The 27,161-nt window shown below is 39.8% G+C and overlaps 2 protein-coding genes across 5 annotated transcripts in view; one reads left to right on the forward strand and one right to left on the reverse strand.

Annotated features, from left to right (window-relative positions):
* The window catches only part of LOC124252890 (inositol 1,4,5-trisphosphate receptor type 3-like), a 169,861-nt gene that overhangs the window by 13,526 nt on the left and 129,174 nt on the right, over nt 1-27,161 (forward strand). Inside the window, 1 exon segment of the mRNA XM_046686568.1 lies at nt 26,392-26,462. Within this exon segment, the coding sequence (XP_046542524.1) occupies nt 26,392-26,462 (71 nt within the window).
* On the reverse strand, nt 13,921-23,034 carry LOC124252896. Of its 4 annotated transcripts, none has more exons than XM_046686575.1 (8): nt 22,932-23,034; nt 20,028-20,092; nt 19,198-19,245; nt 18,760-18,837; nt 18,341-18,410; nt 17,155-17,230; nt 14,734-14,785; nt 13,921-14,267 (listed from the first exon to the last, which is right to left on the reverse strand). In XM_046686575.1, exons 1-8 carry the CDS (start codon nt 22,951-22,953, stop codon nt 13,974-13,976), a joined length of 705 nt encoding a protein of 234 aa, XP_046542531.1. In that variant the 5' UTR covers nt 22,954-23,034; the 3' UTR covers nt 13,921-13,973. The 4 variants fall into 4 exon arrangements, with proteins under 4 accessions (XP_046542531.1, XP_046542532.1, XP_046542533.1 ...); XM_046686576.1 differs by lacking the exon at nt 22,932-23,034 and adding an exon at nt 22,198-22,301; XM_046686577.1 differs by lacking the exon at nt 19,198-19,245.

Genomic DNA, 27,161 nt, shown 5'->3' on the forward strand with positions numbered 1-27,161 from the left:
ACTAATGAAACACTTCAACAAGACAAGTCTCAGAAATGGAAGACCGGAAGTTACCAACCTGCAAAATGACAATCAAGTGCACATTTTCCATCTGCGCAACCGGATGCTCACAGTGACGTCATTAGCATCCACAGTGTTGGGTCACAGCATCATCCGGAACACAGTGATAAGACGACTGCGTACTGTTTACATCTGGACCTGTTGATCATTTCAGGGCATGTCATTAACCCGTCAACATCGACTGAATCGTCAACGTTGGGTTAGGCGCTGGCAACGTCGCAACTTGGTACGATATCGGTGTTGTTTTGGCGATATGCATAAACATGTCTGAAATGACCCCAAAGCACCAAATGTGTATTTTCTTTTGTACTCCAGTTTATCATGTCTAAAGATCATCGCCGCCATGACCGCATTCATCGCTGATTAACGACCTTGAACTTTATTTTGTAAATGAGAGTAGCGCCCCCTTGACAGTCGTTAATTGGTTGTCTTCACGTGAGCCGATGTAATCTCGTGTCGTGAATCTTTCAAGTTGCGGTAATCAGACCCAAGTACGTCCATAGCATATACACCATCTGCTGACTCTCTGAAATCCCATGACGGACATGTCATGACTCGTCGGTTCCTCTCACTTACGTTGAACCGAATTCAGGCAAATATTTCAAACTTTCTTAAACGTTTGCGCATATGAATGTTTTCGTGAATATGGTTTTAGAACCGATGTCATATTGCTTCTTATAATCATGTCGGCACATTTTTACCAGTTTGCGCTCTGAGTGAACAGTCCATGGTCGAATCACTAACGAATGGTGTATTCATACGCCATTCAAGATAACACCGCCAGCGTACCTGTACTTTATCGGGGATGAATTTCGATAGTATGTAAACATTTAACTTGGAAGTAAATAAATGACAAACACTCGCCCAGCATTCAAGGAGGCGTTTATTTAAAAACGGATGAATATTCAAGATTGTCGTTAATTCAAGGTAGGCGTTTAGAACTAAGGCGAGTGTATATGTTTATTCAACAAAGACATTAAAATACGCGGGGTACTTTTCAACTCAGGGATTTCCAAAGGAGGCGATATTTTTAACGGCAACTCTTTGTGGTATAACCTACCCGTCCATTTCTACCACACGTTGTCAGCATTCTTTCAGACTAGTTATCAGAATGACCATCCTACAACGAGCATACTTGAAAGCTATAATTCCGGGATTGTATCTTAAGTCGATGTTGACACGCTCTGAGCCCGACAGACAACCGCCGCCGCCAAAGGTAGTTGAGTTAATTACAGGTGGACAGGTGTATTGTGTTACCTTGAGCGTTAACTAGGACTGCGAAGGTATGTAGGTAAAGATCGGGTATATCATAGATCAACCCAGCACCATTGACAAGACGCTATCTTTGTGGAAACCAGGCAGTCGCATATTGGATTCCATGTATTGTTGTGCTGAATATCGCTGTCACGTTTGTCTGCCCATGCCTGCACTACTCATGTTGTAAAACGTGCTTTGTTAAAAACATACGTTGCCTTTTGTGAAAAAGGGGTTTTGAATCAAACTTTATCAAAATTGAAATGGTGTTTCTTATTATAAACCCGACTCAGCCACGTGTTTTGTTTGATTTTTCTTTGAGCTAATATTTATTCCTATTAACAAAATGATAATTTCTCCCAAACTCTCAACCCATCCTACCCGCGAAGATCCGGGTTAGATGTGCTCTTCAGCAACTCATGTTGGCGTAAGAGGCGACTTACGGGATCGGGTGATCAGGCTCAATGACCAGGTTGACACATGTCATGACCCATTTGCGTAGATGATGTTCATGCTGTTGATCACTGGATTGTCTGGTCCAGACTCGATTAGTTACAGCCCGCCGCCATATAGCTGGAATATTGCTGAGTGTGGCGTTAGCCAACAAACCAACCAACCTCAACCCATCCCATATTCCGTTATTCAGTGAACTAAACAGGCTTCCGTTGAAATACGGAAGTACAATAATGACACATTGTATGGATGACAGCTTCTTTATTTCATAGTTTCCATACAGATTCTATAATCATACAATTCTGACAATTGTACAAGAATCTTTATCGAAACGTCGCATCAACGAAGTCATAAGAAGCTGATAAAACATTGTCGTTAATTCTCCCATTGGAACCGTTTTAAAATGCGTGACCAGTACTCTATGATAGCCAGCAAATTTTAATCCAGTGATCAAGATAGGTTGACTTAGCGTTAAATCGTATCTGGTACGCTCATAATATCAAACACTAATTCGTCGCACCAAGGGCCGGCGGGGTAGCCTAGTGGTTAAAGCGTTGGCTCGTCACGCCGAAGACCCGGTTTCGATTCCCCACATGGGCACAATGTGTGAAGCCTATTTCTGGTGTCCCCCGCCGTGATATTGCTGGAATATTGCTAAAAGCGGCGTAAAACTAAACTCAGTCAGTCAGTCAGTCAGTCGTCGCACCCATATCCGATCATTAGCTGAATACATCAGTGACGAACAACGAAACAGACGTGCCTCAAAGCACAAAACAAAGGGCTTTCGTATAATTCCATTCAATGACAGATACGTACAATCCATATTCGTTCGCTTCGCCTACGCTGCCCCAGTTTTGTCTGGGTTCACCATGGACTAACTACCTATTCACACTATTGTAGCATCAGCGATAATCAGCATGGACGGCGATTTGCCACTGATCTTAGGTCTAGATTCATCCCAATCCGATATCAGCTATAAATATCATCAGCCCAGATCGAGTATACACAACACGAGTTGCATCGAACGACGGACAGATACCCGAGGGTGCCGCCATAATTGATCTGGTTATTGATTCACTGAACAATACAAGTTATTTACAGGCTACACCTGGTAGTATACCCCACAACATCCCTCTGAATAACAGTTGGATTGGTATATTCCATAGCTTTTGGGTGAAGTTATATATTTTATCCTTTCACGAGTTGATTTCGTTGAAATGAAACAATCAATTAGAAACGTTAGTTGTGTGGTTGTATTTGGTAAGAATTGAATCCTTGCAACCATCCTCGTTTATCTAGTGTAATTTAATCAAATAAATGTGATGCCCCAGACGCATTCACCACAAAAACTTCTTTTCATAAATGACGTCATTGTCTGTCTAACTTTGCTTACCCGTAATGAGGTAAGGTGAAATTGGGTTTAACGTCGTGCTTGAGAATATTTCGCTCATATGACGACGTGCATGCGTGTGTATGTGTATGTGCGGCTGCTTGTACTAGCCCAGACTTAAGCTGGTTTTATAGTGCTAGCCCACTGAGATACCATGCCGCAGTGAAGCATGAATACCCCACTCAGACACATTATACTGACTCCGAGCCGATCAGTCCTTGTTGTACCCATTAATGCCGAGCGCCAGACAGGGACCAACAAACACCATATTTTAACGTCTTTTGGTATGACGCGGTCGGAGATCGAACCCGCGACCTTCCGCTCTCCGGGCGGACGCTCTAACCACTACACCACGGAGGCGGTCTTACCCGTAATGAGCCGGGAAGAATTGGTCTTCAGCAACCCAGTATTGTAAGTGGCGACTTACGGGATCGGGCAGTCACGTTCGTGGACATGGTTAGCACGTGTTGTCACATCCTAATGTCCTTGATTGAATTGAAGCTCATGATGTCAATTATTAGATTGTATGGTCATTACTCGACTATTTATAGACTCGCGATCATACAGCTCAATAATTGCTACAAACAGATAACGGTCACTCTGCTTGACGATAACATGTGCAATTCGAATTATTTTATAGACGTGTATTTCGAATTCGGTTTAAAACGAACCACAGGTGAGTGAGTGGGTGAGTTTAGTTTTACGCCGCAGTCAGCAATATTCCAGCTATATGGCGGCGGTCAGTAAATAATCGAGTCTGGACCAGACAACCCAGTAATCGACAGCATGAGCATCAATCTACGGAACCGATGACATGTGTCAACCAAGTCAGCGAACCTGACCACCCGATCCCTTCCAAGCATGGGTTGTTGAAGACCAACTCTAACCCTGATCTTCACGGATGAGGCGACAAGCATGGGTTGTTGAAGACCAACTCTAACCCTGATCTTCACGGGTGAGGCGACAAGCATGGGTTGTTGAAGACCAACTCTAACCCTGATCTTCACGGGTGAGGCGACAAGACCAACTCATGATCTTTACTAAGAAGACCAATTCTAACCTGGATTTTCACGAGTGAGGCGATAAGCGCGTGTTACTAAGGACCAATTCGAACCCGGATCTTCACGGTTGAAGACAAAAAGTCCAGGGTATGTATCGTAATGGATATACAACACACTAGGTAACCGATGATGGCACTCGTTTCTAATCTCATCTATCTATAACTAATTAATGCAATCAGATAAAAAAGAGGGTAAATTGGTTGCGGGAATCGATGAACCAATTTAGTTTCGACGTCTAAGGGTGTTGTTAACAGTGAGCCTATGTGCAAGCCTTTCTTCATCAGTTTGACAGTTATGAGATGAACTATTCATGGTTAGAAAACAATAGGAGTGATCGAAAGTGATAGTTGTGTGCGTTTGTGTTTATGCGTGTGCACGTATGTGAGTGAGTTTAGTTTTTAGCAATATTCCAGCAATATCACGGCGGGGGACACCAGAAATTGGCTTCACACATTTTGCCCACGTGGGGACTCAAACCCGGGTCTTCGGTGTGACGAGCGAACGCCTTAACCACTAGTCTACCCCACCGCCTCGTGCACGTATGTGTATGAGGGCATGTTACACAATCAACAAGTAATGCATCAACCTTTGTCTTTTCCTTTGAATGCCACGTTGACTTCTCCTTACATGGCATCATATAACATATTCCGGAGATCTATTGTCTGTCTGTCAAATGAGTGAGTGAGTCTTTTGGTTTTACGCCGCTTTTAGCAATATTCCAGCAATATCACGGCGGGGAACACCAGAAATGGGCTTCACATATTGTACCCATGTGGGGAGCTGTCTGTCAAAGGCAGGTATAGACAGCAGCATCTGTTATAAGGAAGCGATAGTCCTTAATAAGTAAGCCGTACCGTTTCCAAATACATCAGTCGGATTTCTGTTGGATCACAAGTCCTCCTTAGCGGCCATTATTCAAGATGGCCGTCACAGCCGCCATTGTACAAATTTGCAATGGTCCTTCAAGATTGAAATGTTCTCTAGTTCTTCAGTCGCAAATTCATAATTTCATAAAAGGCATATTTCCCTAAAACTGATTCCGATATCTATACATTACCGTGCACATCCGGGTACTAATCCTTAAACAACGCCATTTAGGAAATTCCTTTCACTGAGCAATTGTTTATATGACGGCTGATTTACAGTATGAATTTATCATGTTTTAAGCTCAATAATCAATATATTTCTGCATATTTATGACGGCCGAATATATTGTGAAACATCAATCGCACCTTAACGCGTCCACGTTGTCTTCATCTGACACAAAAAGATGTTTATCTCTGAAGACTTGTTATCGGTATTGATTGGCTCTGTACGTTGATTCTGTACGCCCGCTTATGTACGAACGTATGGCAGGTATACATAAGATGGGATTTATGGTGTGTAATTAATAAATAGCAAATACAAGCTGGGTCCAAAGCTGTTTTCTATACCCAGGGGCGTTTAAGATCAATATTCTTATAACACATGGATGTTTCGGGATCCTAATGAAAATCTTGCTTTCACCTTGACAGTTCAACCCTTAACATCAGTTTCATATGCAGATACGCTTTTCGCAAGTTAGCTAGGTTTTGTGTGTCCACAATTCCAACAGTGGTTTCTAAACAATCACTGTTATTACCTGAAATCGAATATTGAGCGAGTGACACGTGTTTCAGTCAAATGTCTCTCGGCTATATATTCTTTATACTGTTTTGGGACACCTGACATTGTTGCTCTCGAGAACGTCTTGTACACGTTCCCTTTAACGGTCGGCGTCGATATTCAAAATATTTTTTATTTCTAGATCACAAGGTGAAAAAACTGAAATGACACAAAAAGTACTTTTTAAAGTGATCTATTATAAGAGTATCGGTGGCATGGAATAAACTAACGTAACGAATGAAGGCTTTGATTGTTTCTGGCTTCAACAGAAAAATAGTTACGATCGACTTACGAGGGTTGTTTTTAATTTAAATTTTAAAATACCACAGTGGAAGTAAAATAAAAATTATTTTGCCGCTTTAGCAGTATTCCTGCAATATCACCCGGGACACTAGAAATGAGCTTTATACATTGTACCAATATGGGGAATCAAACCTGGATCTTCGATGTGAAGCAAACGCTGTAACAACTGGGCTACCCCACCACACTCCAGCAACCAGGGTGTATTCTCACAATGATGCAGTGCCCCTTCTGCATCTCTACCAGCAGCCCAATCGATAGTTTCTCTATTTCGTTACGTGTTAGGGAAGTATGAGACAATGTTAAGTGGTAGACTGGAGATTCAACTACAGAATCAATATTGTAATTCGTGGCCCGTCGGACTCGGCTCTGTGTTAGGTACAGGTAATTTGCTCACAAACAAAACTCGTACATTGGAACCCTTCCTTGAGTGAGTGAGTGAGTTTAGTTTTACAGCGCTTTTATCAATATACCAGCAATATCACGGCGGGGACACCAGGAATTAGTTTCACACATTGTACCCATGTGGGGAATCGAACCCGGGTCTTCGGCGTGACGAGCGAAGGACGAGCGATTTATTTATTTATTTATTTATTTATTTATTTATTTATTTATTTATTTATTTATTTATTTATTTATTTATTTATTTATTTATTTATTTATTTATTTATTTATTTATTTATTTATTTATTTATTTATTTATTTGCATTTTCTATAATTTCTCATTTTTCCATCCTGCTACAATTGCCGGTTTTAAACAACTAATTTTAAATTCGCACAAATCTAGGGTATCTCATCCTCGGCTGTCCTGGGTATTTTAAATGCGACGTTAGGTACCCATCTAGACTAACAACTAGTCTCTGAAATGAACATATTTTACTGAAAAAAGTTCATAGTAAAAATAATATATAAATAATAAAAGGAGGCATGAGACTTTCTTCATTTTCAGCTTAGGAAATCTAGACTTGCCACATTTTCTAGACTTGCGTGGGCTTTCTTGGGTATATTTGCTTCAGGGTCTGTACGACAAACTAGTAGCCACCCAGTCTGATAACGTTCAAGGGCGAGAGAAAATGTACGCTGAGTTAGTAGCCTAGTGGTTAAAGCGTTGGCTCGTCACGCCGAAGACCCGGGTTCGATTCCCCACATGGGCACAATGTGTGAAGACCATTTCTGGTGTCCCCCGCCGTGATATTGCTGAAATATTGCTAAAAGCGGCGTAAAACTAAACTCAGTCAGTCAGTTAGTGATCGGACATTTTGAGATAGTGAAGTCACTTCTGTAATGTTGTCACGATGTTGATTGTAATAAAACATGAACTACGCTTATAACCAAGTATGTGATTGTGTTCAGTCTGCAAGTATTGGTAGACTCGGAGGGCGGGGTGGTGTCAGGTTGCCGCTCTGTAAATAATCAGTTCTTGGCAGGAACATCAAGTGATTGACAACATGACTATCGATCAACGCAATGGATATATTCTGTATAACAGTCGTTCTATATTGCCTAGCCATCTATGCAATAACGACAAAGCTACACGTCTCAGATTCATATGGCTCCACAATCAGAATACGACCGTATGTTTTTCTGGAGAGTTGCACGAATTTAGCATAACTACTCGAAATCTATTTTAGAACTGATGCAATATTGTGCAATGTCCATGTGGAATATATTGATCGAACACCAAAGTCTGGCACTATTCCATGTCTGCAGTTTTGGCAGGTTCCTTCTCCAAGAAGATCGACTTTAACGCAGAGTGACGTAATCTACAAGGTCTTTAACACTCATCGGTATTCTGTCTTAAATTCCCAGATGATTCAGAATGTGCAACGCTGCATGTTCATTTGGATGGGATCTCAGATGTTGGAATATTCATGAGGAAATAGATTTTTGTGTAATTCTGGCACCAAATTCCTCCGACTGCAGGTTTTTAATTGTGAACGTTCCTGACATGGCGGAGGTTACTGATCACCTAGTATCGTCATGGGAGGGAACTGTCTGTATGCAGGGTCCGGGCAATCGATAAGACATGGCGTGCCGAGGACACGCTGACCGGTAGTGGAGTGAGTGTTGTCCATTATGGGGTCTGAAGCGATGACCGTTGGCTGTGATCTGCGTCACAGTGGGCGGAACAAGGTGACGTTATTTAATGACCAGACTGAGAGAGAAGTGACCTTCATCCCGCGGGGCTTGTTGATTGATTGAGCAAAAACAGAACAACAGATTGAGGTGCCCACATTCAATTCCACCCCCACGCCAACCCACCCCACCACCACCACACACACACACAAAAAAAAAACACATAATACACTCACAACATATACTACACTACACTCAAAGCACACGCGCGCCGCATACACACTCAATCCCCACACACAACAAAAACTACACACACTCGCAACAAACACTACAGACCAACTCCCAACAATCGCCACACACACACAGGCACACGCGCACACATACGAATGGAATCATGTAAGCCAACTACTGACATTTGATACAAGTACCATTCTTCATGACTGGAGCACATACGATCCGTTATGAACATGCAGGACATGTATTCTACTAATCTGTCTCACTATCCCAGAACCATATCTCTTTCCCTACCGCCCAGCCCTTCCGTCAATGATAAGCCCTCGATGAAACAAGTTTAGAAGTTCTACAAGTTCAGGCTCAGAATCTCCAATCATACGGGGGCTTTTTTTCAATTCAAATGGAATTATACGATTCTATCCAAATTATATGTTTTCAGCGTTAGTCAAGTACTTGAACATGGGCATAAAAATATATGTATGTTTAAACGTCAGTCCTGAATGAAAAAACACAACTCAGGAATATAAATTCTCACAAATCGAGAGCATCCTGACACCAGCACTAACTACACAAGGACGTTATGTTACAACGCCTTCTAGAAACAATTTCAAAACACGATTCTGTTTCAAGAATCTATTATCATAATTATTCTGTTTTTTCTCCGACATGGGTGTGTTTCGAGAAGGACCCGTTCCACAAAGTTTTCTTTCCACGAAACGATCGTAATTCTCCTATTTTTAACATTTACCGGCAACACTCGTAGCGTTCGCTTTGTTGGCCGTTTTCCAGGTTTGCAATGAAAAAATATTCTATTTAATGATATGTTTCAGTTTATATTCTTTGCCAGAAACGACCATATTAGGTCATTCCTATTTCTCCCGAATACTGGGCATTCTACGCTATGTGGTATAACGCTTATTTCAGGTGTGGCCACGAGAACATTGGGTACAGGTTGCTATTAACGTACAAAAGACCTTACTGTCGTATCCTACTTTACCCCACTATAATACTGCTATTTTTAGAGACAAACGTGTGATTCATAACACAATAAAACTTCATAACATCACAGCAGAATACAGTTTTATTATTTGATTTGCATATTCTATCATTTTACATTGAAAACACAGCAGGCGATACCCGTATATCCCGCCTCCTTTTGTTGGAGACTACTCGACATATGGGTGTACCGTCATATTACGCAACCCTTACGAAGTTTGATTACGAAGCCAAACTATGTTTAGAAGTTTGGAAGTTATTTGAAAACGATACCCAAAAGTGAATTGTTAGTGACGTGGAGTAAGAACAGGTCTCAGTGTGTTGGCTTTGATCATTCACTCGTCCATTGCGCTACAGTTGGCCTTATTGAGTTGCGTTCATTGGTAATGCCAAATTTCACCAATTGTGGCTCGCCTTAATCAAATCACCATCACCGTCACCACCACCGCCCTCATCATCATTACCATCATCATTTCTCATATAATCATCATTCTTCATGGCATCATCATTATCATCATCATCATTTCTCATATTATAATTATCATTACTCATATCATCCTGTTTACTGCGCATATTCCCCGGGCTTCCAACTTGGCGGTATTTATGACCCCAGTAGAGGAGGTAGCCGCATGTGAGAACTCTCTCTCTCTCTCTCTCTCTCTCTCTCTCTCTCTCTCTCTCTCTCTCTCTCTCTCTCTCTCTCTCTCTCTCTCTCTCTCTCTCTCTCTCTCTCTCTCTCTCTCTCTCTCTCTCTCTCTCTCTCTCTCTCTCTCTCTCGTCGTTACAACAGTGGAATTAAATTACGAAACCCCCAACAAAACAAAAGTAATAACTCCTTTGCCATATTGGTTAACATTTAGATTTTAGAGATAAATCTGACGAGTTGTTGATATGTATGGATCGTTATCTCTTTGAAGTTGTAAATGCTCTATAACCAAAACATACTGGTGTGTAATGTCACTGTTCAAAGGAAACGTGATTCTCCTACACGCGAGGTAACTACGAACACACAGGCTTAAAGCGTGCTGATTCAAGTCGACAATATCACAAACACTTTTCTTCATAGCTGACTGCCAACTAAGGTCTAAGCCAAGTGTGTTAGCGAATGACAACAGACCATTTCCCCACTGACTGTGGAGGTGAACCTATTATCACTGCCCCTTCTGTGGTGAAATAGCTGTCGGTGTGACTGTACTGTCTGTCAATACTGCAATAAACACTAAACAAACTGGATGTCAAAGTTCATGCTTTATATGTCAGAGTAGTACTTTCATACCTTGGGGAATATGGCGGCTTCAAGGAAATGCTTTGTCGTGCAGGCGACATTGTGACCCTTGAAAAGTGGAAATAGTGATACGGCATTTTAACCAGAAATATTTGCACAAATGTTGACGTATTGCTGTAAAAATACCCATTAGAGTGAGTGAGCTTGGTTTTACGCCGCTCTTCCAGCAATATCAAGGCGGGGGACACCTGAAATGGGCCTCGCACATTGTACCCATGTGGGGAATCGAACCTGGGTCTTCGGCGTGAGGAACCACTGGGCTACCCCCACCGCCCCAATACCCAATACACTGGACATAAGGGGATGAAATATATTTGGTAACCAATATGAATGTATAACATTTGGACCTAAAGATAAAAATATATTTCATATCCAAATTGACGTAAGAAAATACTAAACTGAAGGTTTATCTGCAGCCTTGACGTTGTATGTGATGTGGACGTGGTGGTCCCGGCGACGTACTGTCGTATACGGGTCACCAGTTTGGTCAGCTGTATCTGAGGTTCCGCAGCATCTGGAACTACAGTCCTCGGGAAGTCATGCATGAAGTTGTGTGTACTTCCCGCCATTAGATGGATCGGGTTAGTTAGTACGTTACATTATGTCCTGAGACGCGCACGGTGGTATCTCAAAGACAATGTGTGTGATGGTCTAGCAAATTTCATTACAAAGATGAGATGTTTATATAGTTGTTTTGTTTCTAGCAACAGAACGTGTCTACGTGCAACCTGTAGCAGACTGTGGCAGAGTTTTATGCTGAAGTATGTTTTGGCGATAAGGACTTAAACAAAAGTACCTGCCTTGGTGCAACATGCAGTAGGCTGGTACAGTTATATCTTGAAGCATGTGTTCTTTATTTTCTTTGACATTAACTAGAACACCAACACAAACCATAAGTGGGTATAAATTCCCCTTCTTCTTGCTATATTATAAGAACACTCATTTTAACTTTCTAGTGACACATAGATGATAGGCGAGTTGGTCTTGAATTGTAATTTGGTTATACCGCTACAATCTTAGGAAAGGCCAGAAGTGACTTATGTCGCAATATGTACGGATTCTGGCACAACCAGGGGACGCAACTCTGGTTATCACATTTCACCGCCTTAGAAAACTTTGCACTGTTGTCCACCTTTGATCTGAACAGCGTGTCACATGAACATTATGTTTGAAATACAATCACCACGATAAACATCATAAGCATACCTTCTGAACAGAAAGAGAAAAATGCCAAACAGTTATCTTCTGTACTCAAACACAGTCAATTACCATTGTGTCCCAGCTGAAGGTAGACTAGATGGATGGGGATTATTAGCCCTGAATGTTTTCATATTGTGTTAGGAATAAGAACTGTGTTGTGCGATGACAGGGGGTAATGATCTGTTCATACCGATCGGACGGCGACACCAAGCTTATGTGATTTGTTTATGGCACCGTTTTACACAAGCCAATATGTAAATTCGACAACAAATAGAACAGGGTCCCATCACCTGATGTGAAGAAGCATTAGAAGCAGCTGAAAAGATTCTCAAATATCTGTTGCCAGGGAGAAGTTACAAAACATATTATTATTAACATATATTAAACAATGCTCATTTATGACTATGCCACATTGTGATGAAGAACGCAATGTTTCGTTAGAGAATTACAGGATGAGATGTTAGGAAATACTATCTTCTTCTGTAAAAATATATTATAACTTTGCCAAGTATATATATATGCTAAACAAAATGTAAATTTATAGTAAATATATGATAAATGACATCTGAAAACAAAATTCAAATTCCAGAAACGCCGTCGACGTACATGTAAGCTACAAAATTCCTCTTTATCCAGGTTGGCGGGAGATAAAGACGGGCTTGATGCTTGAAACTTTGTGGCGTCTTGACAATTGAGAACCATTTTTAAGTTTGAATTCAATTCAAAACACGATCAAAGAAATCGACCAAGATGTTTTCACATTACTGTCCCTAATGTCTCACGATACTTTTGGCGTTTGCTGTGTTCTGACTTTATTAAAACTAAAACAAGTGCAAATTCTAATAAGATAAACTTAGAGTACTTTCAGGGCCCAAATCATTCAACATTCAGACTATGTTCATACATATAGTTTGTGAGATTGTATTTGATAAAGTTTGCTATTTTCCCCGTTTTGGCAACATTTCCATTTTCATCAATATGCTATATGTAATTCTATACTCCCAACCAAACATGACGAAGGAAAATTCCATTTTTATTCAATACCAATCGTAGATAATGAATGTATGTTTCACTTTACCGTCAATACAAATGCTAATAGCAGCACTGGGACATATTGCAACCGCATTGCGAGCGTTTTAACTGCGGTTTCAATCAAGGGAAGGGTTTAAAAATTGTTTGTAGTTATCAAATTAAAAGTCCAAAATGTCAGACGAGTGTGACATTACAGTAGGTCTCACGTGGGTGTTCCGATGTCATACACATCCCTATCAATGTCACCTAAACACAAATGTCATGTTATTTATGGTGGTCAGTATATATGACGCATTGTTTTGCCGTGCTACAAGCTGTAGAAGCTTCCTGAACATGTAAAAGCTATAATATTCGCAGTATTTCGTTGTAACCTGAGGCTTTCGATTCATATTACTCTATGTTGTCACTGGTTCACAGAACCCCTGGGATTTTATGTTCCCAGCAACCCTTGCTGGTCTGAAGGAGGAGCGAACGCTTTAACCACTAGGCTTCCCAGCAACCCTTGCTGGTCTGAAGGAGCAGCCAGTGGGATTGGGTGGCCAGACTGGTTGATTTTGTTCACTGCGTGTTGCTCATAGTACTGATCCCAGTTCGATAATTTACAGGCCACGGTCATATATCTAGTATAATATTGTAATATAGGTTTATAGTTTGGTGATTGGCCATTAAATGACACATATATCTGGTGTCACCTTTCCTTTCATGTTACTTTAACATTGCTGTATAACATATAATGAAAACAATGAACATGTTCTGACATAGATATAAAATTTATCATAAAAACAAAAGACAATAACTTCAAAACAAATGCCAAAATATTTTTTAGGCATAGGCACATGATATACAAATGTAAAACCGTGATCAATAAAAACAGTTTCGACTGAGATCCAAGTTCGTTTGTATCAAATCCGAGTTCCAAAAAGCAGAGTCCAAAACGTTCCATATTGAAAGCACCATGAGGAATAGTCTGAGAAATCTGGCTGTTATATCAATATCCATATCTGTGTCCATACTGAGCATATCCATAGCTACCATTTCCATATCCATAGCCATACTGAGAATATCCATAGTTGTCACTGCCATGTCCGTATCCACACTGAGCATATCCATAGCTGCCAATGTCATATCCATATCCATACGGAGAATATCCATAGTTGTCATTGGCATATTCGTATCCATTCTGGGCATATGCATAGTTGTCAGTGGCATATCCACATCCAGTTGGATGATATCCATATTCGTTGATGTTGTAGGTGGCGCTGTAGCCGTCGGGGAGTGCTACCTGTAAAACAACGGCGGCTTCTTTAGTTCCCCGACATAACGTAAACCAGCGTTAAAGAGTCATTGTTGTGATGAAACAGGTTTTACCGCTAGGCTAATATAACTGTAGTCCTCGTTTAATTTCCTTGTCAAAGGAAGACTCAAAGGGTTGAAGCTATTATAGAGTCTGAGTTATACAATGTTCCGACGATTTTGTTTTTTTAGATGGGGTTGGGATAACAAATAATAATTCATAGTTGGGCATGCATATTGCACAATGGACGAATCTTTTGGCTGGAAATAATTGTGTAGCTTCACGGATCGCAAAAATAGTGTTTCCAATAAAATCCTCAGGCTCAGTAAGAATATTCAATTTTCGGCCCCTACGTCAGATAAATCGTTCATCAAAACAAACGTTACAGTACGCTGCCCTTCTACCTGAGTCCAATAATATATTTGATTTCCCGAGGAAGTGATCTGTGACCAACCTGTTGCTGTGTGGAGTCGCACTGAGGAGTCTGTTCAGCGCTACCAGTTTGGCTGAAACAAGACACGTGCATACAAAAATATTTGCGTCAGTAAAACATTACAGGGCCCCGTTTCACAAAGCTCTCGTAAGCCTAAGATCTCGTAACTTTCCTCGTAGCATTCGTACTTCCTATACTGTAACATAGGAGGTACGACGCTGCGAGAAAAGTTACGAGAACTTAGGCTTGCGAGAGCTTCGTGAAACGAGGCCCTGACTCTGTACAATGAAAACCCGTAAGACCGGACACTGTCAGTCTTGTTACCCACTACTCTAGGGAACAGTTACCATAGTTAGTTATTATGCTGTATACAACTGTCTACAAGTAGGCTATAAGGCTGTCCGTACTTTTCCCATTTCCTGCCAGCCCTGAATTCTTGCATTACGAAGTTTTGTTATCTGATTTTTTCACGCCGATGTGCAAATCTATACCCTGATGTGATAACAAAAATACTATAACCCTTGCACACTCATGAAAATACAGGTCAGCTTGATATTTCCTCACCTATGTTTATTTACAAATTGTTTCATAAACAAAGTGACTCAATCTGCATCATAGATCAATTAAAGCCTATTACCACGTGATTTACATTTAGAATTGCATAAAATACGTTACTCAATAATTGAAAACCAGTTGGGTTTTATTCGTATTCTTTTGATTATTTGTTGGCTTTGCCAGCCCGTTCTCTCAAACTGAAGATAAGAAACGCATAATATTACCGGGGATAAAGATTAAAGAGGCCGTGAATATATTTGAAGCCTTACTCTATGTGTTCAAGCGTGTTTAACTACATGTTAGGTTACCTATGCTGACGGGACACAGACCTACAGAAAGCCTAGCATGCTTTTCTGGTCACTTTTCTCTAAGCTAATCCCCTAGGTTCGTGGTAGAGTCAACAACGGCTTTGTTTGTTGCATAACACCGAACACGGCAATATTTCAGCTATATGACAAGAACTGTGACAAATCTATGATGCATAGAGACCCCACACCAATATGTACAATGAACCAACGTAACATTTATTTGCAAGGAAAATGTTCTATCATAGCGTATTTAAAGGAGAACTCGCGTTTGACAATACGGCTGTGGCCTTGTTTTGTTGGCCGAGGTCGTGCTTACCGGGTCTGGCTGATATGTTTACACAAGTGATCCGCCATTTTGTCGTATATGTATAGAACGTATAGGTCGGCCTCAGTCAACAATTCCGTACAGTATAGTGTAGTTCCAGTTGACTAACACGTTATCAGGACCCTGTTACCGGTGTGTATGTTGCTGTAGTCATGTGACTGATATCACCGGGCCCCTTACAGACCATTACACCAGCAACAGGCCTTTAATGTTCTATATATAACAAGTTTTATGGATAACAACTTCTTTATTTTCGTGAGTGCGACGTTTCGATACAGATTCTTGTACCGTTGTCAAGCAAGAGTGATACATGAACTGTAGGAGCTGCATATATATACTGTATATAACAATGAAACAACATAATAGACAAAGGAAACAACATAATTGCCATGATTGGCTAAGCAGTGAGCTGATGAAGCCAGTAAGTACATAAAGGATAGTGAGTGGAAGCCAGAGATGTAGTTACAATGAGATGTTTATACAATGGATGCGATGTTTATACAATAGACTGGGCTTGGTGGAGGAGTGGATCTGCTTAGCCAATCATGGCAATTATGTTGTTTCCTTTGTCTATTATGTTGTTTCATTGTTATATACAGTATATATATGCAGCTCCTACAGTTCATGTATCACTCTTGCTTGACAACGGTACAAGAATCTGTATCGAAACGTCGCACTCACGAAAATAAAGAAGTTGTTATCCATAAAACTTGTTATATATTGTACGTCTCAACTTCTAAAATGCCACTCAAACAACTTTAATGTTCTGATGAGTATATAGGTCTTATAAAGATTACCAATAAAGTTCGTATTAACGAGTACCACACACACGAATCATATACAAAGCAATATCCCCTTGGATATTAATTACCACCTCCCCATGAATTGCCCTGAAGGTGGCGTTGTCCTGATCAATTGTGTCAAGTTTCACCCGGACAAACGGTGGCATGAATAGCCTTATACCTACAACTACAGTCCGAAGTATCTTGTCTGATGTTACAGTTCTAGAACCGGTAATATGTTCTAAGACACGTTTATGGGTAAAGATGGTGTTTGTTTCCATGACGATAACGCTTCATCCTTGAAGCAACATCTATGACATATAAACAGAAAACACAAGACCTATAGTTGTCAAGGAGACCTTTCATGTCACGCAGTAAGCAGTAATGATACAAAGACAAATGGATTATCATCAAGTCAATAAGAGAACGGAGAACCACTGCATTATAAGACACCTGAGGCAGTCTGTATTACCTGGCGTGGATGGACGTGTTGGTCAAGTGAGGACCCGCCCCCTCACTGACGTCACTCAAACAGGCCACGTGCAAGGCTAAGGAGAGGGTAAAGCAAGTGATACAGAAAAGAAGAAAATAGACGAACACAAAACATAAAAAGATCAGGCGGAAATCAGAGTGAAAGAGAAATTATATAAAGTTAAAATAGATGTAACGGAGAAAGCAGAGGGTATAATCCCGACAGCGGCGTGCGAACCATGCCGCTAAGAACAGACTAGCTCTACAGAATCCTCCTTGTTCACTAGGCTGGAAGGTGCCAAGGTATTTCAGATAGCCGGATGTCTTTATACAGTTACAATATTACTTACATAATATAAGCAGGATAGTATTACGATAAAACATATATTTATATTTATCAAGGTATTATAAAATGACAAAATCAGTGGATGAACAACTTCTTCATTCAGGTGATGAGACGTTTCGATACAGATTCTCGTATCGCATCACCCGAATAAAGAAGTTGTTCATCTATAAAGCTTGTCCTTATCTGACTCTCCAATTTCTAAAAGTGCCACTCAAAGAAGTTAAGGTATTGTAATTTTCAGCTTGGTGGAGTTATAACAGAGAACAGGGTCAAGTAAAAGGTGTTATAATACTTGGACAGAACTAAAGATGGCACTTCGATCCCATGATCAAATAGAGAGAAAAAGAAGAAAAAAGATAGGAATGAAAAGGGGGCTCAGATTTGACCTCGTTCCACACGCCACAGTACTTTAGCCTGTCTTTGAGTATCAGAGTAACAACAGACATAGTGTTCAGATTTCTTCATCAAACGTGGACCAGTGCAAATCCCTCACAAGTCTTGGTTCCCATGCTGTACCTTTGTTTTTATTTGTTTATTGTTGATAAACAAATCTGGGGGCTTTGATAACATTCGCTAAAGTCATATTCTAAATGTAATGAAGTTGGTTACATGTTGAGGGTCAAACGTAAATAGACTATTCAGTACTGGCTATGGTTCAGACTGGGGAAATCTGGGTGTTTCTTAACATTAAATCTTTTCACAATATTACAAAAGGTTTTGTACAGAGTGTTCCATTTCATGATCGAAACTGATCTGTCACAAGGTGTGTGTGTGACAGTACCCCTATCAATGTTGAGTAGTAAAGACACAGGTTTGGCCCATGTGACAATGTAGACTTTACCTTCCACGCCCCGTCTGATGTCCTGGACTCGCTCATCCCCCAGTGTCTCCAGGAACAGCTTCTCCTGCAGCTGTAGCGTAGGGAACATCGTTAACAGACAGCCCACAGTACGAACAAGGCTAGGAATTGTACAGTCTACTCCCATTAGTGGTCGATTGAAGATTTGACTTCATACTTTCTACTTCTAAGGAGGTTTACACACAAAAATATGTGTCCACTGTTTGCATTAATAGGAGTGTATAAATGCAAAACCTACCTATTGCTTTCAATTGTTATCGGTATAAAATCAACAAGACCATGTTTGCAGTCTACTTGTTTAATCACCAATACAAAGCTATAGACAAAGTTCAGAAACCAACAAGATCGCAAATGCAACACAAACCAAATCTTGACAAAAATAAACAGACAGTTCCACTCACCCGTTTTCTGTGTTTTCGTCCCCCTTTCTTGCCCCGTCGGGTCTTCTTACCAACAACCTTGGGCAGAGCTACGGGAGACTGAATCAGAGAGAGAGGAGCGTTTGAGTATACTTTACGGAAAAACACTTATTGTGGTTTGTCATATATTCACGGAGTACAAGATTTCCAATGTAGTAAATCCAAAACGTGTGGAAATAATATATTAACGGATATACAACCGTTTGACATAATGCGAAGTTCTGCTGAAGTATTTCTGTTACTACTTTATTCACTCCACAACAAAGTCCTCATTATTCTGACAGAAATGTCCCAAACCCGCTTTACAGTTTATATGTACACACTACACAGTACAGAAAATACAACCGATGTCTTGGTTTGAGGGGAGTGCTTAAGAATTGAAACTAAGTCATTTGTTTAAAGATTGAATAAAGATCTCACCCCAGCAACAATGACCGTTTGTTCTGGCATCTCGCTGACACAGGTCAACTAAAGAAGGATGAGAGAGAAAGAGGAATTATATATTTGGGATTCACCAGTTCATGTGGATATTCTCGAACCCATTTTTATGGAAAGGAATATTTCTTTCAAAGACGTAAATTTCATTTTACATAAATAGATGTATACTTTAAACAAATGTTCAGCAGTCGAACTCGTTAGATTGTTCTTTGCTGAAGCAATACCGGTTCAAAGGTTAAACCTTTCAGTTGTTAAATGAGTAGGGTTTATAACCACTCGACACATGACTATCGATGTTGGGGAATCGAACTCGCGAAAACGCATTTTTACGAAGTCGAGCTGTATCACCGTCTCGACACATGACTATCGATGTTGGCTGCTTGTACTAATCGAACTAAGCTGGCATAGTGCCAGCCCACTGAGATTGACAACTAAGCTACCGCATCATATTTTAACCTTGGTATGACGCGGTCGGGGATACAGCATACTGTGCTGACAAGTCTAAATCCAAGGGCAGTGATTTCATAAGGATCTTCTAATGATTATAGTAACTTTTCACTGGACAAACTTCAATAAAATCTTTAAATATGTACTGGATAGTTTGAATGTAAATCAATGTCCTAGAAATTGACCCAATCTGAAACCCAGCAAGTGACATCAACTTACGGAGTTCACTACAAACCAGTCCCTGTTATATACAGACAATCTTGTACATAATTACATTTATTGACAGCCAGGGATGTATGTCTCGAGGAATACCCGAAAGCCCAGTCATCTATTTATCTAGCCGCCGTGATAATAATGGTCATTACCCGGGTCATGTCCTGGCCAGACTGAATCGATCCAGACAGTCGCCCACCGGACTTCCAACGAGAATCTGTTGAAATGCAGGAAGATTATATTGTATATAGAATCCAGACGAAAATGTATAATATATAACTCACAAGAAAGCCTTTGGTGCTTTATACACTGTTTATTTTCTAATAATACCAGTGACAACTGCACAAGGCCAAATAAAACCAAACGTATTCTTCTCATCGCTGGCCGACACTATAAATCATTCAGAAAATAGATGCTTTAGGAATGCTAAATTCGATTTCGGTTTAGTCAGGAGTGTACCTGAAAAAAACTAAAGTACAAGCATACATTGACATTACGTTCTACTTAGCTACATTGTTTTCATTTAGTACAAATATTCAAATTGATTTAAATATAGACCATCCTATGCATAAAAATACGAATTATCATGTTATCATAAAGATTATGAGAAACAAAACAGGGCTCACTTGCACAAAGCGATCTTAGCGCTACAATGATTGTAACTCCCATTCTCCAACATAGGCTGAAGATAGTCGTAGCGCTAAGATCGCTTTGTGCAAGTGGGCCCAGGACAACCCTATGAAGCTATCAAATAAAACCACTGCTGATTTAGCGCTCAAATCTATAATTCCGTTTACTATTCATTCAATTTGTGGCAACAAAAAGGCAAAAACTATCTGCATATATTTCAGGTACTTATTTGCCCAGGAAAGACTCTCAGGAATATCAATAACATGAGAATCAATATAGATCCATTACCAGAAACATATGTTCCGAGTCTGAATTTGTATATGTACAATGGAACCTTGGGGCATCGCGATCCCACCAACAATATCCTGTAATAACAATACCCAGCCAACCAACTGGATCTACGAAGTGATGTAATGTACGTCGTCCTATATCAACTATGCACACTTTCACGTTGGACGTATTACAGCTGTATAGGTGGAGTTTGGGCTAAAAAGCTTTTATTGCGTTTCCTATTTACTTTCTACTGTACCTGAAATGAAACTCAGACAATCCCTTTCGAAAAGAATATAGTTTACCTGACCTAACATAAGTCTTTAATGTGGGGATAAAGCGTGATTGTTTACGCTCTGGGACACATCTCTCTTACCTAAACAAGTGTGAAAATGTTTACAGCCTCAAAGTAATAATTATTGCCAACCGTAATTGTACAGTTATACCAAGGAAGTCTGTCTGTCCTTCCGAAGATGTTTTGTTCAACGAATAACTTTAAAACTGCCGATGTTATTGTTTTCAAACCACCTTCTTTGTCTAAAGGAGAGGTGCATTGTCAAAGTATATTCTGATATTTGTTATTTATTGAGAATTATTACAATTTACATCTATTGAACGCGGGGAGTAGTCCCACATCAATGTGTTCAACCAAAAACTTTACAATCATGGAATCTTTTCAGATTTGGGTGCAGTGCAAAGTTTGATACAGATCTTGTACTTTGTTCAAGAATAACCCTTATTAGAAGTTTGGAGTAACAGTCGTGGGTATTTGTGATCTGGTATGAATATGTATAAAACGTGTTTCCTACCGTTGTTTTCTCGCTAATCGAAAGAGTTCCGAAACAGCTATAAAATATTTCACTAACTCAAAACAAGCCATAATACAGTATTTCTTAAGTCTGTGTAACTGTATAACACAAGTAATCTATTAAGGCGTGAGTAAACACTGCCGTCCGAAAACGTCTGACGTCTGAAATAATATAATCCGACGATTAATAATGTTATACCAGATGTATGTATATCCTGTAACAGCAAGCTACTTAATTTACAGGGTAACATTTATTCAACATTTGACCAACTTAACCTCAGATTCATTCACCTGTAAACGAGAAAATGGGAATAATTGTTTTAAATTTCTTCGTTGAGCTTATTATGCTTATAAAATTTAAACAGAGAAAATCGTTGGGTCATAGGTTTTCGACGGCAGTGTTTTCGCTATTACGTGACGGCTTTTTCGGATGGTGGCTTGGATTTGATTTGAAGTTGTCTTAATTAAATTACTGATATTTTTACAATTGTTCATGTGAAAATCGAGAGATACAACATATGTTCTTTTGAAAATATGAATACTAATGGTAAAGTCTTAGCTTATCGAGAAACAAACACTCAATAGTATCATTCAACATGCCCGCATTGTTTTACCGGAAAGATGGAAGGGTCTCATGATCGTAAAACTATTTGATTGTGTTCAGAAAACAAAACTTTGTGACGAGTAAAATGACAGCTCAGTTACCACAATATGGCGCCGTGACAATAAGACGACGTCATGGCAACGCAATTTTGCAGCGCCACACAGCGATTTGTGTTTTATAACTTTCTGAGTAGATACAGTACTAAACAATATTTTATTCCGTTACATATTTTCCGTGAAATATACAATCTCATGCCCCTGAGTCTGCACTAAATTCCCGGTCGCCAGACAATCAGTCAGTTCTGTGACTGATATTCTGATGTTTTTTGTGTGTGTGGTTTTGTGTTTTACAGTTTGTTTTTCCATGTTTTTTCTTTGTGACGGGTTTTTTCAACCAATTCATCGAGTTTGATTGTTTTATAATCTGATTAAGCAATATTTAAATATAATCGAGTCTGGGCCAGACAATCCAGTGACTTATATTCTGAGGATGGATTCATACAGTTACGATTGTGACAGGCCCATCAACCAATTCATCGAGTTTGATTGTCCATTAAATCATTACATCACTACAGCAAATTGTGAAAGGGTTTACGCCAAACCTACATCACTATAAATCAAGTACATGACCGAATATTTCGTATGTGCATGTGAATATTTCGCGATGTGTGTTTTGAACGTTTACATCATTATAACTTAACAGAAACAAGTACTCGATAGTTTAAATATGACCTCACGGTCTTACCGGAAATTTGCAAAGGTCTCATCACCGTAAAACCTTTCACTTGTGACGAGGAAACGAAAATATGTCGACGAGTTAAATGACATCTGTCAGTATCCACAATATGGCGTCGTGACAATGAAGACGACGTCATGGCAACGTAGCCAGCGCCATATGGCGACATTTGTTGTAATTATCTCCCTTTCTAGTTCGTAATTGGCTTCTTACTAACTTTACTTTCAATCGAGAACATATCCGTGTTTCCATAATATTCAAATACAAAAGACAAGAAACATTTTTTCTGATGAAAATATATTATTATCTGGTTATGTCTTTGACTCCAACTGACAGCATGTGGTTTTCGCGCATTTTGATTGTCATTCTAGCATTTAGGGTGAATAGAAATACAGAATATACTGTATAATTAATATACCATCTGTATATGTAACAACGTATAACTTATTACAACGCTTTGACTAAGATAACGGTATGGGAATATTTATACATCGATACCTTTCTAAAAGGATTAAAGGGGCGGTGGGGTAGCCTAATGGTTAAAGCGTTCGCTCGTCACGCCGAAGACCCGGGTTCGAATCCCCACATTGGCACAATGTGTGAAGCCCATTTCTTGTGTACCATGCCGTGATGTTGCTGGAATATTGCTAAAAGCGGCGTAAAACCAAACTCAGTCAGTCAGTAAAAGGATTAAACCACATGTTTTTTATCCATAAAATTGTTTACTTATGTCTTATGAGGGCCTTTTTCCCTACAGGTATGTTCAAGATCACAGAACAGATATCCATAACGTGAAAACGACACCAATACTTGCGATATCAGACATAAATTGTTTCATTCGTATTCGTTCATCAATTCACTGTCTATACAATCGTTCTGCCTTTTGTCAGTGTTTACAGTCCTATTAAAACAATAAGTCATAATTGTTGTTTCAAGCCACAAACTGCATCTTGCGTGTGTATACGACTTGTGTTTTCATAGTCCTTTCCATGGTCTCCAACATGACTTCTATACCTTATTGATATTTATTTCTAAAGACTAATATATCACGTTTGTCAGCGAAATCAATAACGCAGTTGAGGTTTTGTTCTCAAAGACTTCTTTCTCAAGATCTTGGCAATACAGTTATTAATTTTCAATATGGACCTTGGTATCTGGGGAATTGGGTGATTGGTAGCACGGCTCGCTTGACTTGTGACTGAAAGAAGACATCCATTCTTTGGATAAATAGATACTATACACATGGACGGATATCAATATACACAACAGAAAGTCAGTCTCTTTATAAAGACTGATATAGAGCGTATTAAGCCGTATTATCTTAATGAGTGAGTGAATATTGTTTTACGCCGCTTTTAGCAATATTCCAGCAATATCACGGCGGGGACACGAGAAATGGGCTTCACACATTATACCCAAGTGGGGAATCGAACCCGAGTTGTCTGCGTGACGAGCGAACGCTTTAACCACTAGGCTCCCCCCGCCCAGTATTATCTAATGAAAATGTAACACTTACGTGATCGTGATCTGTGAAATACATAGCATATTAATGCGACTGTGTAAAGATGTATTTTAGACTTTTGACTTAAAACGTTATCCCCAGACAACAAAATCCGACATTTGGATGTTTCTTCGTCGACGTTCAGTTCCGAATGTCCACATTAAGGCTCGGCGGTGTGGCGAGATCGCTGATTGCGGAAATTAGGTGGCATTTTCAAACTCGAAAACTAGATCTATATTCAGATAGGGTAATCGAAAAGTGTGCAGGTCAACTTATAAAGTTGGAAAATGAGCCCGGATTGAGTCAGTCGTGGCTTCAAGGCATACGCCAAGACGGTACAACGGCCGTTTAAGCGTGATGTGCATTTCAATACTACGGCCATTGTTCGGCATGATGTGCATTACAATACAACGGTCATTGTTAAGTGTGATGTGTAGTTTCTTATTACGTCTGTGTTTGAATAAATTATTATATGGAACTATCTTTTGTATGTTGTGTATGTTGCCATTCCACTATGGTGCTATTGAAGCAGTTCCGCATCAAGTCTCTTGGGGGTTGATAGGTAATTCTATAGGAAAACCATGCAATTAAATTTTATCCTCAAGTGTCTGTGACAATTCAGTTTTGATATATGGGATTTTCACAGTGCCATTCTGTTGTTAATTGTTTATATTTAACGAAATCTTTGAATTATATTACTGAAATGTTTTGCAAAAGTTGCGACAACAATGAAAGGAAGACGCGTAATAGTCTACTGCGCATATTCCCCGGGCTTCCATCTTGGCGGTATTTATGACCACAGTAGGGGAGGTAGCCGCATGTGAGGAAAAAACAGTGAAACTCTCTCTCTCTCTCTCCCTCCCTATCTCTCTCTCTCTGTGTCCCTCCCCCTCTCTCTCTCTCTCCCTCCGCCGCTCCCTCCCTCCTCCCTCCGGCTCTCTCTCTCTTCTCTCTCTCTCATGTCTCGATCGATCGATCGATTGTCATTACACCAATGGAATTAAATTACGAAGCCCCCAACACCCCTAACATTTATGCTTAAAATAAGTGTCATTCTGAAAAATCCGAATTCAAATTTTCTTACCTGTATGTAAAAGTGTTCTGAAAGGCCTATGGTACCCGCGAATAAGCACATGCAATTCTCGTTTATTTTAAGCAATAGTTTGCAACAGATTCAAATTCCCGATAAAATGCCATCTTATTTTTTTTTTAAAAAGAGAACAAACAAACAAAGCACCCTTTTCAATGCGTCCAGATGCGTCTTACGTTGGAAACCACACAACAATGATAGGAGATGCCGATGTACTAGTACGGTAAAACTACTATAAGAACCAAGACGTGATGTGGCCTGAATAAGCTACTACACACTGACTTACTGGGGAGATGGATACCGTGTTTATCAAATTCAGTATGCAAAGGACGTAATCGCGTTGAAGTGAAAAAACAACAGTTTGTCAGTGTAAAACAGGGAATGAACTGAAATCGGCATTGTCCTTATCGTTTCAAACATGTCCCTGTTTATTGACATTTTGGGAAAATTGCTTATCATAAATCTAATTTGTATACCATTTAAATGACGACACGATACTATGAGGCGACTGAGTTATTGCTTCACATCATCGTTTTTTTCTTATTTCGCATTTGTGTTTGGATACGATTTTTGCATAATTTCTGGTGGGTGTTTGAATGTCTATTAAAGCGATGGAAGTAAGCCTTATATTAGGAAGGGGATTTTATGGATGTTAACTTCTTTATTATGAGGAACACAACGTTTCATTAGGAGCATAATATTGGTTATCCTTGAAACCCTTCCCTATTTGTTATGTGGCCATTTTGTTAGGTTGTCTGCCCTTCGATCGTAACCAACAGAAGCGCTTGTAAAATACCCAGTAATAGTTTTTATCCCCGGGCCATGTTTCATGTGGTTTTGGAACTATTTTTTATATTCAGATTATATTTGTTTTCCAGCACACTCCACTCCGAAATAGCAGTAGGGTCAAGGCAAGACAGAGTTCGACCAGAAATTCCAGACCAACACAGTGAGTATTTCAACCACCACACACCCTTACTACAAGAGCCATTAAGACTTACTTTGCTTTGCTTTTTTTGCATTTATTTATGAGACTTCAAACTTTCGTGATATGGGGAAAAACAGTTTTTAAATGTGACTTATTCTACCCCGCCCTGATGAAAGATATTGGATGTTTAACAAATGGTCATTCACAGCAGCCTCATGGTAGAAGCGTTTGCTGGTCTCAGCGAAGAACTCTGTTCGATTCCAAACATGGGTACACTGTGTAAAGCCCATTCTTGGTGTCCCCAGCCGTGTTATTGCTGGAATTAAGCTGAACGTATGCAAAGCCCAACTTATTTATTCTCAGAAGACATTTCAGCTAACTTTGATTCCTGATAATAGATTAAAAGAATGTGTCTACATGAAAGTGATGCGGTGCAAATACAGCCAGGAACTAGCCTTCGTCAGACTGGTCATATCAACCTGACACATGTTATATAGAGACTGCACCACATGAACTGTTGTAGTTATTCCCTTCTTGGAGTGACTCAACTTCATACAAAGTGATATTGCATGGTGGAGCATTATCACACAGAGATTGGAATGTTGATAGTATTCCAAATATAGCATGACTTCACTCTTCAATGACGAGCAGCCTTGAAGGCCGAAATCAGATGAAATATCATTACTGACTGAGTGCCAGGCATGAGATTTGTGAATGAGA

The sequence above is a fragment of the Haliotis rubra genome, unplaced genomic scaffold (assembly GCF_003918875.1).
Source record: "Haliotis rubra isolate DU_JTF1 unplaced genomic scaffold, ASM391887v1 Scf529, whole genome shotgun sequence".
Taxonomy (NCBI): domain Eukaryota; kingdom Metazoa; phylum Mollusca; class Gastropoda; order Lepetellida; family Haliotidae; genus Haliotis; species Haliotis rubra.

Coding starts and splice junctions, on each gene's coding strand:
- LOC124252896 (XM_046686575.1), bottom strand. CDS start 22,953: ATGAGACCTTTGCAAATTTCCG. Junction 19,246..20,027: donor CTGGCCAGGACATGACCCGG/GTAATGACCATT, acceptor ATCCTTCTTTAG/TTGACCTGTGTCAGCGAGAT. Junction 18,838..19,197: donor AAACGGTCATTGTTGCTGGG/GTGAGATCTTTA, acceptor TCTCTGATTCAG/TCTCCCGTAGCTCTGCCCAA.